Genomic DNA, 13,016 nt, shown 5'->3' on the forward strand with positions numbered 1-13,016 from the left:
TAAATGGATGGTGGATGGGCAAATGGATGGTGGATGGATGGATGGATGGGTGCGTGGGGACATGGATGAATGGATGGGTAAATAGATGGTAGATGGATAAATGGTTGGTGGATGGACAGATAAAAGGATAAATGAAAGGATGGTAGATGAATGGAAGGGGGGATAGATCATTGATACTTCACAAGAACTCAATAAATAGGGCGCCTGGGTGGCTCAGTTGGTTAAGCAACTGCCTTCGGCTCAGGTCATGATCCTGGAGTCCCGGGATCGAGTCCCGCATCGGGCTCCCTGCTCGGCAGGGAGCCTGCTTCTGCCTCTGACCCTCCTCCCTCTCATGTGCTCTCTCTCTCTGAAATAAATAAATAAATAAATAAAATCTTAAAAAAAAAATTAAAAAAAAAAGAACTCAATAAATAATGGGTAATGAAACAACATCAAGTTTCTAGCAAAGATGACCTTCCCCAGGGAGGATGCTTAACTCACAGAACAACTTTGTCACTACATTCCCTCTCTTCTTCCTTTTCCCCACCCCGACCTCAATTCTGAAATTGTGACAGTCATTTTCCATATGTCTTATCCTCTCACGGAAAAGTGACAACACCTGGCAGTCCTAGTTCTGTCCTCAAATGATCTCTGGTACTTGACAGGCCTGTGACATCCAAGTCTGGAAACAAGATCAGTCCAGTTCTGGAGTGCTGAGACCCAGGGAGGCAAAGCCCACCTCACGGGTGTGAAGAAGCACCGCGGGGCCAGCAGGGCAGGCCTGAGCAGCTCCAAAGCCTTGGGCCAACTCTATTCCAGGGGCCCGTGTGCCCTCCTCCTCCCTTGACCTGCCAGAGCCCATTGCTGGTGACGGTGACAGAGGTGTTTCCAATCTCATTCCAAGGACGTGATTCCCTTCCCACGGTGGGATGGCTCGCCTCCCACACCCTAGCTGCCTCTGTTGTGTCAACAGAAGCAGGAACCTCTGACAAAGCTGCTGTCGGTGCCTAAAAACCTTGCCGTGACTGGGGCGGCTGCCAGGGCTCCAGACCCTGGTCTGAGTCCTCACTGTGCCCTCCCCACCCACGGCCTCAGGGGAGCCCTGTCCCACCTCCTGCAAAGCCTGAGGCTGCCCCAGCTAGTCAGACCGTGACCTTCTTGTTTCAAACCCCTGTGGAAATCTGATAAAAGCAGTGGGTTCTCTGTCCAAACACACACAAACACCCCACAAGTTTTCCGGCATGCCCTTGATTCCTGCTCACAGTGAAGCCTGCCCACAGACCCCTGGATCAGAAGCCCCACTACTGTGGGGTGTCACCTGGACACACTGCTAGTCTTCCTTCTGCACGGCCTCAGCATGTGTTTTCATGTTTTCTTTAGAAAGAATTGTAGACATACGGAAGCATCGCAGGAATGGTGCCCAGAGTCCATATTCCCCTCCCAGACCTCCCCCAGGGCTGACAACCCACAAATCCAGCTGCATCCATCAGAACAAAGATCCATCAGTGTTAACTTAGCTCCAGGATTTACCCAGATTTCACCTGTTTTTCTGCCTGTCCAGATCCCATCCTAGGTCTGCCTGGCCCTTGCCCTCCGTGCCCTCGAGACTAGGAGGAGCTCGAGCAGGCCTTTTGGGTTTGTCTGATGTTTCCTGATTCTTTGGTGAGAAGGCCTCCATGGGTGCCCCCCGCCAGCCCACTGGGGTGCCCACAGCCCTGACCGCTTGGGCAAGGTGGGGCGGGACAGGCATCTGCAACTGCGTGGAGGCCGCATTTTCCATTTTAAGCAGGCGGTCTTTGCCAGAGCAAACCACCTCACGCTCCTCAGAGGCGTCTTTTCCTTTGAAGCAAGTTGAAGGCAGGCTATAAGGTGTCCTCAGCCTTCAGGACTTCGTGTGTGATGAGCCCTTTCCTCGCGGGGCAGAAAGGGAGATTGAGGCCCACGGGGAGGAAGGCCTGGGCAGGGTCACACAGCCAGCTGGTGACAGAGCAGGGCAGGACTGAGTTCCTCCTCCAAGTTCAAGGGGGACCCCCCCCCCGCCCCGAGCACGTCCTTCCCCTTGAGTGTGTCTGGTGGCCTGGCCTGTCTGCCTGAGCCTGATAAGCAGCCAAGCCCTTGTTCGGGGAAGGGACAAGGCCCTAGGCTTGCCGGCTCTCCCCTTATCTCAGTCTCCTCCACAATGAGTGGTTCTGGCCCTCTGGGCCAGGGTCGGGCACTCAGGGCCTGGAGAAGGGCCACCAGGGGCCTCGGCCAGCTGGAAGCAGCCAGAGGGTGCAGCGGGGAGAGGCCCTGGGTTCCTGGAGTGCCCAGGACATACGGCCTGCCCCAGGAGCCTGCAGGCCCCCATACAGAGTGCAGGGGAGGCCGCAAGCCGGGGCTCTGGCGGGGCGAGCAAGCAAGGAGCCAAGCCCACCCTCAGAGAAGAACATTCTCTTGGGAAGACAAAGTAAAGGCGTGGCTCTGCTGGAGGGAGGGACAGAAGGACAAGCGGTCCATGTTCAGGGCACACTGGCATTTATTCACGGAGGCCTTCGACCCTCAGAAGGCAGCTCCACGCCTGCCCGATGCATCATGTTACAGAAGCAAAGCGAGGCAAGGGCGTCCAGCATTGGGGGGAGCGGCTGACTGGCTGGCCTTTGGGAAAGGGGACAGTGAAGTTTGCTGAGTGGGGAGGGATGGAGCGCCAGCCCCCGGGCTCAGATCCTGCTGGGCCTCCCTGTCCCAGCCCAGGGCCCCTGGAAACGAAAGATGAACACGACACAGTCCCCGCCTCAGGGAGCTTCCAGGCCGGGGAGGGAATGAATCAGGAGTGGACGGACGCGAGGCCTTCCCAGGCCAGGCACTGACCACACCCAGACAGTGCGGCCTGGACCCCGGCCTAAAGAGCAGACAGGGGAAATGGCAGGTGCACATGCTAGGGGAACAGCAGAAATCGCCCTAGGGGAGGACAGGGCTGAGTGTGGCTGGAGGCCAGGGAGCAGCTCCAAAGCTGGGAGGGCAGCAGGTGGGGCAGGCCTGTGTGCAGGTCAAGCAAGACATACCCCAAGAGTTATGTCCGGGACCAGGCAGGGCATGAAACAAAGGGCTGTGCCTTCAGCCTGTGTGTGCATGTATCTGCATGTGTGTTTGTGTGTGTGCACACAAGTGTATTGTGTTTGTGTGTGCACGTGTGTTTGCATACGTGCACATGTTTGTGTGTGCACATCTGTGCATGTGTTTCTGTGTGCACACGTTTGTGTGCCATGCATGTTGGTGTGCACACGTGTGCATGTGTTCACATATGTGCATGTGTGTGTGCATGCATGTTTGTGGGTGTGCGTGTGTTTCTGTGTGCGCACATGTTTGTGTGCCATGCATGTTTGTGTGCACACACGTGTGCGTGTGTGCACATGTGTGCATGTGTGCATGTGTTTGTGTGCACACACGTGTGCATGTGTTCGCATATGTGAGTGTGTGCATGTGTTCGTGTGCGCATGTGTTCGTGTGCGCATGTGTTCGTGTGCACATGTGTTTGTGTGTGCACACGTGTGCGTGTGTTTCTGTGTGCACATATGTTTGTGTGTGCATGCATGTTTGTGTGCACACACGTGTGCGTGTGTTCGCATATGTGAGTGTGTGCATGTGTTCGTGTGCACATGCGTTTGTGTGTGCATGCATGTTTGTGTGTGCACACATGTGCGTGTGTTTCTGTGTGCACATATGTTTGTGTGCCATGCATGTTTGTGTGCACACACGTGTGCATGTGTTCACATGTGTGCACGTGTGCGTGTGTTTGTGTGTGCATGCATGTTTGTGTGTGCACACGTGTGCGTGTGTTTCTGTGTGCGCACGTTTGTGTGCCATGCATGTTTGTGTGCACACACGTGTGCGTGTGTTCACATGTGTGCATGTGTTTGTGTGTGCATGTGTTCACATGTGAATGTGTGCATGTGTTCGTGTGCACATGTGTTTGTGTGTGCATGCATGCTTGTGTGTGCATACGTGTGTTTCTGTGTGCACACATGTGTGCATGTGTTCACATATGTGCACGTGTTTGTGTGTGCATGCATGTTTGTGTGCACACACGTGTGCATATGTTCGCATATGTGAGTGTGTGCATGTGTTCATGTGCACATGTGTTTGTGTGTGCATGCATGTTTGTGTGTGCACATATGTGCATGTGTGTGAGTGTGTGTGTGCATGTGAGTGGGTGGGGGAAGCTGGAGGCTGGGGGTGGGGGTTCCCTCCAGGAGCCTCTGATGGTGCAGGTGACAGATGCTGAGGACTGGACTCACGGGAAGGCCTGGGGGGTGGGGGGGAGGCATGAGATGGTCAATGTGCGTTTTTCAGTGACAGGTGTGTCGTGTGTTGAGTGAGTCTGAGTGTGTGCATGCTGCTGGCTGGAACCCGTCTCGCCGTTCCCTTGCCTCTACCTGCCTGGGCTTTGGGGCATGCAAGCTTGGGGAAGCGTGGGGAGCAGCCCACAGCCTCTGCCTGTGGCCTCTGCTCGCCCCCCAGGATGAAGCCCCCCCGCTCATCCCTATCCCAAGACAAAAGCCCCCTGGGCACTGATGTGGGTGGGGAGGCAGCCACACCTCATGATGGAAGCCATTGGGAGCCCCAGCACTGTGCAGGCCTGCTGCCCAGGAGGACTGTGGGGACATGCAGGGCACCCACCCCATGCCCGGCATGGAAGGCCTGGTCGGGCCCATCATCATGTCTCTCCTGCTCCCTTCTCCCTCCTGCCAGCCCAGGAAAGGTGAGCTGCCGGGACCACCTCACAACCACAGCAGACACCCAGCCTAGGTTCAGCCCCAGGCCCGCCGAGCTCCAAAGCCCATGGTTTTCACCTCAGTTTTTAAATTCCTGCTAATCAGCCCATTCGCTCCATGAGGCCATCACGCTCCCTCCCACAGAACCTGGCAAAGAGCAGGTGCTCCGTACGCGCTTGTGGAGGAATGAGGGAGTTCCACCCGCTCACACAGGGCGGCCCCCTGCCCTCACCGTCCACTGCAGGGGATCACTGCTGCCAACCCTCACTGCAAGGCTTGCACAGACCCAGGAGGCACGGTGCCCTCATGTAGTCTGAGGAAGCCTGGCTGGGGATCGAGCCTCTGCAAAGCCCCCTCACGCCCTGTGCTTCTGGGCCTCCCTCAATGCCTCCCACATGCCTCTGTCCACTCCTGGTCAGTCTCACCAGCTCCTTCCCAAGCTCCAGCCCTCCTCCTCTGCCCTTCTGCAAAACCACTTCCCCAGACTCAGTTTCCCCCCCTGCCTTTGGGGGCCTGGGCAGCCTCCGAACCAGCCCCCAGGGTCAGCAGCAACCTGGATGCTGGAGGCCCTCAGAGTCTCCAGGCCCGAGAGCAGGGTCCATCACAGGGCAAAGTGTGCACTGGTCTTGGGCAGGTCCCAGAAGGGGTGACCCTTCCTGGAGTTGGGGCGGGGGAGGGGAAAGTGTGCAGGCAGAATGAGAGGCGCAGGGGGACGGTGTGTGGGGCAGGAGCTGCCACCCAAACAGGCCGTTAGGCTGTCGGAAGCTTTCGGCGTGGACATCTGGGTAGGGGGGTCTCCACCCTGGGCTGTTGGGGCCCACGAAGGAGGTTTTGTTTTTGTCTGCCTTTTCTCGGCAGATGATTTGAGATTCACCCATGCCATTTATTCCGTTACTGCTAGACAGAATTCCATTTTGCTTTTTCCGTGAGCTGTAGCTGACACATAACATTGGTTTCAGGTGTCCGACATACCGATTCAATATATGTATGCATTGCAAAATGATCACCACAGTCAGTCTGGTTAATACCCTCACAGCTACAGTTGTTTTTCTTGTGAAGACCTATTCTCTTAGCAACCTTTCAAACACACAGAACAGATGGGTTAGCAGCATCACATCCCCAGGACTGACTTATTTCAGGCCGCAGATTTTTATCCGTTGACCTGTTCATGGACGTCTGGGAGCCTCCAGACCGGGGCTGTTACAGATAAAGTAGCCATGACATTTGCTTCCTGGTCCGTGCGAGCACCTGAGTTTCCTCCCGGGCACATACCTAGCTGAATGGCCTGGTCACATGGTGGGTGTCCAGTTTTAAGAAGCTGTCAAACCACTTTGCAAGGGGCAGCACCAATTTCCTTGCCCCCAGTAGCGTTCGGGGTTCCGATTCCGCCCATCCCGCCAGCACTGGCTAGGATCTGACCCTCGGATTGCAGGGGTCCCTGCGGCTCCTCATGGGGAGTGATGTCCAGAGCTGCTCCTTGGGCTGGTTGGCCCTCCAAGTACTTTCTCCTGATATTCGGCCTCCTCCTTGGGTCTTCTGCACCCCTCTCCTCCACAGCCCTGCCTGGCCACTCCAGGGACTGAGTTTGGGACCCACGCCCATCCCAGGGGCGCAGGTCCAGCCCAGCCAGGGGCCGCGATGCCCCGGGCCAGGCTCCACCACCCCAGCCGCTGCCAGGTCCTGCCAAACCAGTCGCCTCTCTCCACAGCCACCCGGGAGTCCGCCTTTGTGCACGCCATTGCCTCTGCCGGGGTGGCCTTCGCCGTGACACGCTCGTGTGCCGAGGGCTCCGCGGCCATCTGTGGCTGCAGCAGCCGCCACCAGGGCTCCCCGGGCGAGGGCTGGAAGTGGGGTGGCTGCAGCGAGGACATCGAGTTTGGCGGCATGGTGTCTCGAGAGTTTGCAGACGCGCGGGAGAACCGGCCAGACGCCCGCTCCGCGATGAACCGCCACAACAATGAGGCCGGTCGCCAGGTATGTTGGTGGCTCTTGGCTGGGGTGCGTGGAGTGGGGAGTGTACTCGGGGTGCACGGCCCTGCGTGCTCTCAGGTGCACAGGGAGCCGTCCACCCAGGCCCCCTGCATCCTGCGGGTGCAGTGGGGGGCCATCTCACCGCGGCCCTGTGGGGCCTGGGGGGTGCACCCTCTGACCACAGTCCTGAGGGTCCTGGGCAAATAGAAGCTTTCTGAACAGGATGTGAGGCCTGGTTCCCTGAAGGGTGTGGCTTGGCGGGAGTACCGTGGGAGGGCTATCTCTGGTGGCCAGGAGGGTATGTGCTCACCTACCGCCCAGGGCTGTCTGAAACAGCCCAGCCCAGTGGCTGCACAAGGGTCAAGGGCATCCCCACAGGGTGGCAGGATGGCAGAAAGGCCTGCATGTCCAGGGAGGAGGACAGTGAGGCCCTACAGCACAGCGTGCGACATTTTGTGAAAAGGAAAAGCACACACAAGTTGACGTGGGCACCTCGGAGAAGCCACACCCTGGGCTGGCATCTCAAAAAAAGCCTTCTGCCTGCAGCGGTGCAGAAAGGAGCGCATGCAAAGTAACACAGTTATCTAGGTGGAGGGAAGCTGGGAGCCTTGGAGGAGCCCAAAGCGTACGACTGCCAATGAGGTCACCCGGTAGAATAGCATGGGGAGGGCAGAGGAAGAAGAGACACGGGGACCAAGCTGGAAGGACTGGGTCTGAAGGTCATGGGGAGCCAATGGAGCACAGACCACTTGTGGGACCCAGAGAGCTCCCGTAGATTCAGCCGCACAAAGGTGGCCCTGGCCTTGGAACCAGGGGATCGCAGGGGACTGAGGCGTTGGACAGCCAACGACAGAAGACAAGGTGACTGACTCATCTTCCTGCCCGAGACAGGTACAAATACAGGACGAAATGGGAGAAGTGTCCTGTTAAAAGCATAGGGTGCCCACCTGTTTACCACCACCTGACTTATCCCAGGGAGGACAGTGCAATGCAGACAAGAAATAGTCCCTTCAATAAAGGGTGCCCAGTCAATTGGATAACAATATGGTGGGAAGAAAACAACAAACCAACCTTGACCCCTACCTCACACCACATATAAGGTCAATTACAAACCCAAATGGAAAAGGTTAAACAAACAAAGAAACACGTTAGGAAGAAAACATAGAACATTTCTGTGACCTTGGAGTAGGCAAAGGTTTCCTAAACAGGACCAAAAAGCACTTACAATGAAAGAAACATGTAGCCATAATGTGGACTGCATTAAAGTAAAGAACTTCTGTTCATAAAAAGATACCGACAAAGGGTATAGGAGGCTGAATAGGAGACTCTGCACAGCTGGAAGAGAACGTAATGGGGGTTTCTGGGGAGCTGGTGTTCAGTGGTGGCAATTTGTGAAATTTTGTCAGGTTTTGCATTTATAACATATATACTATTTGTATGTATATTATGCTCCCATAAAGTTAGTTTAAGTGTAAAAGAAGTAACCTCATCTGGTGAGGAATTAGCAGCTCAAGGACCAGGAGAAGGCAGAGTCCTGAGCCCAGTACCCAAGGCAGCTTTTGTCCTGATCTGGACAGAGTGCATACACTGAGCTGCACTTCCGGCAGCCTCCCAGAGCTAAGGGGCTCACCAAGGGTGTTATCTCTAGAAAACTCTCCTCAGTTTAGGCTGGGACCCTGAGGAGTAAAGGAAAACCAAAAGTAGACCAGCCCTTGCTCACATGTGCAGGCTCGAAAAATCTCAAGATCTGAGAACAGATTATGGTGATCCCAAATTGCTGGTTTTCCCACACACCTGGAAAAAGCAGGCGAATCCTCTTTGGAGGATGATCACCTTATTCAAGGTCAAAAAATGTTTCTACAAATAATTTTTCAAACACAGCGTCCAGCACATAATCAAAGGATAACCTGTCACATGAGCTGGTGACACAATGAGTGATCATCGGCAAAAACCACAGAAACGAGTCTGCAGGTACTCCAGATACTGGAATTATGAGACACAGATTGTGAAAAAAGAAATATGCTTACTTAGGTTTACAAAGCCAAAACGCGAGTCTGAATGTCTCAGAGGGGAACTGGAAACTATAAAAATATAGAATATACTTGGGAAAGAATCACATAGCCATTATAGAACTGAAGGGTCTATGAGGAATGCCAAAACATAAGCATCCCTCTGTACTCCCCGGAACCTCACTAAAATGACAGTGAATGAATGTTGAATGAACGAACACTCCTGACCACATGGAAACCAGGGGCTAACAGTAACAGCAAAAGTTTCAGACTAAGAAGCAGATCCATGAATACTTGGGTCTTAGGAGAAAGTAGAATCTTAAACCGGTAGAGGAGAACTCTGAGAACCAACCCAGGACTTACTAGTATTGGGTGTCTTGAAAAGTAGAGATAAATAATGGGGCTAAAAATGGGAAGACGGGTTGATAATCTACTTTGTTGTTGTTTTTTTTTAAGACTTTATTTATTTATTTGACTGAGAGAGAGAGATAGCAAGAGCAGGAACACAAGCAGAGGGAGTGCGAGAGGGAGAAGCAGGCTTCCTACCGAGCCAGAAGCCCGATGTGGGGCTCAATCCCAGGACCCTGGGATCATGACCTGAGCCGAAGGCAGATGCTTAATGACTGAGCCACCCAGGTGCCCCCATAATCTACTTTAAAAGCAGTTTATAACCCACCAGTTCTTCTGTCCAACTCCTTCCATCCAGGCAAGCCCCCACCCCCACCCCTTTACCATGGCAGAAGTCAGGAGGTGTGTTCTCCAGGAAGGGCAAAGCACAGTGTGTCTGCACTGAGGGACACAAGGGACAGTCTGGGTGAAGGTGAGGCTTCCCAAGTGAAAGTAGTCTCCATCTACACATGCCTTTCTCTTCCTAGTCTCTGTATCCCACAGTGAATCTTGATGACCCTCTAGGCAGGAGAATGGAAGATTCTCCCCTGGGGATTGGACCAACCCAAGAAGAGACTCAAGCATACGGACTGGGGTTCCCCCATGAAATAACGGAGCCAGGTCACTGTACAGTGAGGGCCCATGCTGGTAAGCCCTCACCAAGCACATGAGCTTCCAACACGATGTGTAGTGTCCTCCTTTTAAATATGAGCAGACAGCCAAGGATCACAGGACACCTGAGGAAGGCCTCTCACACCCAAGGTGTGAAGGTGAAGACCAAAACAAACAAAAACAAAACTGGTAGGAGAGAGACATTGTAAAGAGAGATGAAAACTTCAAAAACTCCACTATTCCAGGCACCTGGCTGGCTCAGTTGGTAGAGTGCGTGACTGAGGGTCATGAGTTTAAGCCCCACATTGGGCATAGAGATTACTTTAAAAATTTTTAAATGACTGAAAACAAAGAAAAAAAACTGCCACTATCCCCAGAGAGATAAAATACTCTTTCCATAAAAGCGGAATAGGATGTTAAATTAAAAGAACATTCAGAGAGGGAAAAAAAAGCTGCTAGAGACTAAAAGTAGAATAGCAGAAACCAAACTCCCAGCACAAAGGTTAGCAGATACTTGAGACACCCTTCTACGAAGTAGAAGAAAAAAGAAAAAGAGATGGAAAATAGGAAAAGAATGGAGAACATGGAGGATCTGTCCAAGAGAGACAATGACGAACATGAAGAGGAATCGGCAAAGAAGGCAGGAGGGTTCCCAGGACTGAGGATCACAAGTTTCAGACCAAACAGACCCAGGAAGTGACTCTAGCACATGAGAGAGGAGACCCATATCAAGACCTATCACCATGAAATTCACAGCCTACGACACGGAGGAGCCCTCCACACCGTGGGTTTCATGCAAAGGATCAGGAATCACAATGGCATCAGAGTTCCCAAGAAGAACAATGGGAGCTGGAATAAAAATGGAGAGGCGCTATCAGAGTTCTGAAGGGAAATAAGATTCTAAGCCAAGCATTTTATACCCAGCTAAACCATCTTGTCCACTTTCTAAGTAGAGAAGATGTGATTTTGGGCATGCACATTTCACAAAATCTTCTAGACACCCTCTGAAAAAGATGTCTCCAAGAAGCTGAAATCTTAGAATACGAGGTGTGTTTGGACATCTCAAAGAGGATATTTAGACAATTCAGGGAAAGTTTGAGTCTGAATCTGTAATAAGTACACTAAAAACAGCAACAACAAAGTTTTGTAGGAAAGGAAAAGGAATCATACCCTATCACAGGGCTCGGCTGGGTATGACATTTAATATAGTTCCAATACAGCCAGTGCTGAATATTGATCTGACTGGATTATGCTTCCGTTTTTAGGGTGGAGGGCGCTGGGCAGGTGTGCATTGCAGTGGTGGGGTGATGGTAAAGAGCTGATTTCCCACCCTCCGTGGTGAGAGGGGAGACATTGCTGGAGCCCCCAACGCTCAAGAGGCAGCAAGACAAACATTCTGTTAGAGATGCAAGAGGCACAGTGTTACCTTGGCTGGTCGGGAAGGTGCCGTGTGGGTGTGGGAGCGAGTCTCAAGAACTCTCAGACTCTAAAGTATATGCAGATACAACTCTGATAAAAGCAAACCTAAAGACACTGAAGAGGTCTCTCCTCTGGAAAAGAGAAGAACATGGAGATGAGACAGAAATTAACTGGGGGAGGGATGCAGTCATTACTGATGCCCCAGGAAAGGGCCAGTGTGAGAGGGAAGTGTAGAAGACACAGCAGGAGAAGGGGGCAGGGAAGACGCAGCATCTGGACACAGAGCCCACCTCACACTGACCAATAGGGGTATAATGGGACTCGCGTCCGTAGCTGAAAATGCTCTGGTAGCCACATTTAAAAAGGAAACAGGTGACATTAGTTTTACCAGTGTTACTAAGGTAGATATATCACCCAACATGTTATCATTGCAGTAATGGTCACCATCAATACTAAACCAGTGAAGGAGATAGTTTACACCCTCTTCTTGCATGAAGTCTGGGGACTCTGTGCGAGCCAGCATTCAGCACAGTGCACTTTGGACCAGCCACATCTCCAGGGCTCATGGTGGTAGGTGTCCACCACGGTGGTCAGTGCAACCATAGACAGTCGGATTGAGTCACACGCCCCTTCGCCCCCAACCCCATCCCTTCCCTCAAAGAGAGAAGGGAAAAAACCCATTCCTCGGCCAGGCCCTGTGGCTTTTGGCCTTCAGGACCCCAAAGTCCCCCAGCCTTGTCCCCCCACACTACCTCCCTCCTCTTGGAATTGCCTTCCAGCCCCATAAACCCCTGGGCCCTGAAGGTGCTCTGCTCAAGCCTCCTCCATTAGGTGCGCTCAGGTCAGCCCCCAGACTTGCCGCCATGTACACGTCCTCTGGGCTGCGTCTTAGGCTCCCCAGGTCAGCATTCATGTCCTCCCTCCCGCATGCCCGGACCAGACCGTCAGTTACTGTTACTGTGCCTTCCCTCCCTCGCTCAGTCATAAAGGCTGTAGAAATAGACAAATAGACCCAGCCCGGAGAGAGGTGAGGCTCCCAGCCCTGCCCTCCAGGGATCTTGGGTCTGCCAGGGTGCGAACCTGCGCTGGCACCTGCCCTGCACCGGAGGCGGCGCCGGGAACCCGGAGAAGGGCCTCTATGGAGGAGACAGGTTGCGTTGGGCTCCCCAGGAGCTCATGGGGCTGGGGGCCGCAGGCAAGGAGCACACCCCGGGGGGGTGGGGACACGGGCCCCCGCGCAGACGAACCAAACCCGGGAAGGGGGTGCTTAGGGCCCGCCCTGACACCCCTCGGCGCGCTCCTGCAGGCCATCGCCAGCCACATGCATCTCAAGTGCAAGTGCCACGGGCTGTCGGGCAGCTGCGAGGTGAAGACGTGCTGGTGGTCGCAGCCCGACTTCCGCGCCATCGGCGACCTGCTCAAGGACAAGTATGACAGCGCCTCGGAGATGGTGGTGGAGAAGCACCGCGAGTCGCGCGGCTGGGTGGAGACCCTGCGGCCGCGCTACACCTACTTCAAGGTGCCCACGGAGCGCGACCTGGTGTACTACGAGGCCTCGCCCAACTTCTGCGAGCCCAACCCCGAGACCGGCTCGTTCGGCACCCGCGACCGCACGTGCAACGTGAGTTCGCACGGCATCGACGGCTGCGACCTGCTATGCTGCGGCCGCGGCCACAACGCGCGCACCGAGCGGCGCCGGGAGAAGTGCCACTGCGTCTTCCACTGGTGCTGCTACGTGAGCTGTCAGGAGTGCGCGCGCGTCTACGACGTGCACACCTGCAAGTAGCGCGCGCCGCCGCGGGCCGGGCCGGGGCACTTCCCTGGACGGGGGCGGGGCTCCTCCCTGGACGGGGGGGCGGGGCTCCTCCCTGGACGGGGCGGGGCT

General features: G+C 54.4%; 1 protein-coding gene across 1 annotated transcript in view; it reads left to right on the plus strand.

The window, feature by feature from the left end:
• The window catches only part of WNT3A (Wnt family member 3A), a 41,555-nt gene extending 28,638 nt beyond the window's left edge, over positions 1-12,917 (plus strand). The window contains exons 3-4 of the mRNA XM_035029900.1: positions 6,442-6,707; positions 12,438-12,917. Coding sequence (XP_034885791.1) covers positions 6,442-6,707; positions 12,438-12,917 — 746 coding nt within the window. The remainder of the gene's footprint in view (positions 1-6,441; positions 6,708-12,437) is intronic.
• The last annotated feature ends 99 nt before the right edge of the window (positions 12,918-13,016 follow it).

This window comes from Mirounga leonina, unplaced genomic scaffold, assembly GCF_011800145.1.
Source record: "Mirounga leonina isolate KUSES-001 unplaced genomic scaffold, KU_Mleo_1.0 Mir_347, whole genome shotgun sequence".
Classification (NCBI taxonomy): Eukaryota; Metazoa; Chordata; class Mammalia; order Carnivora; family Phocidae; genus Mirounga; species Mirounga leonina.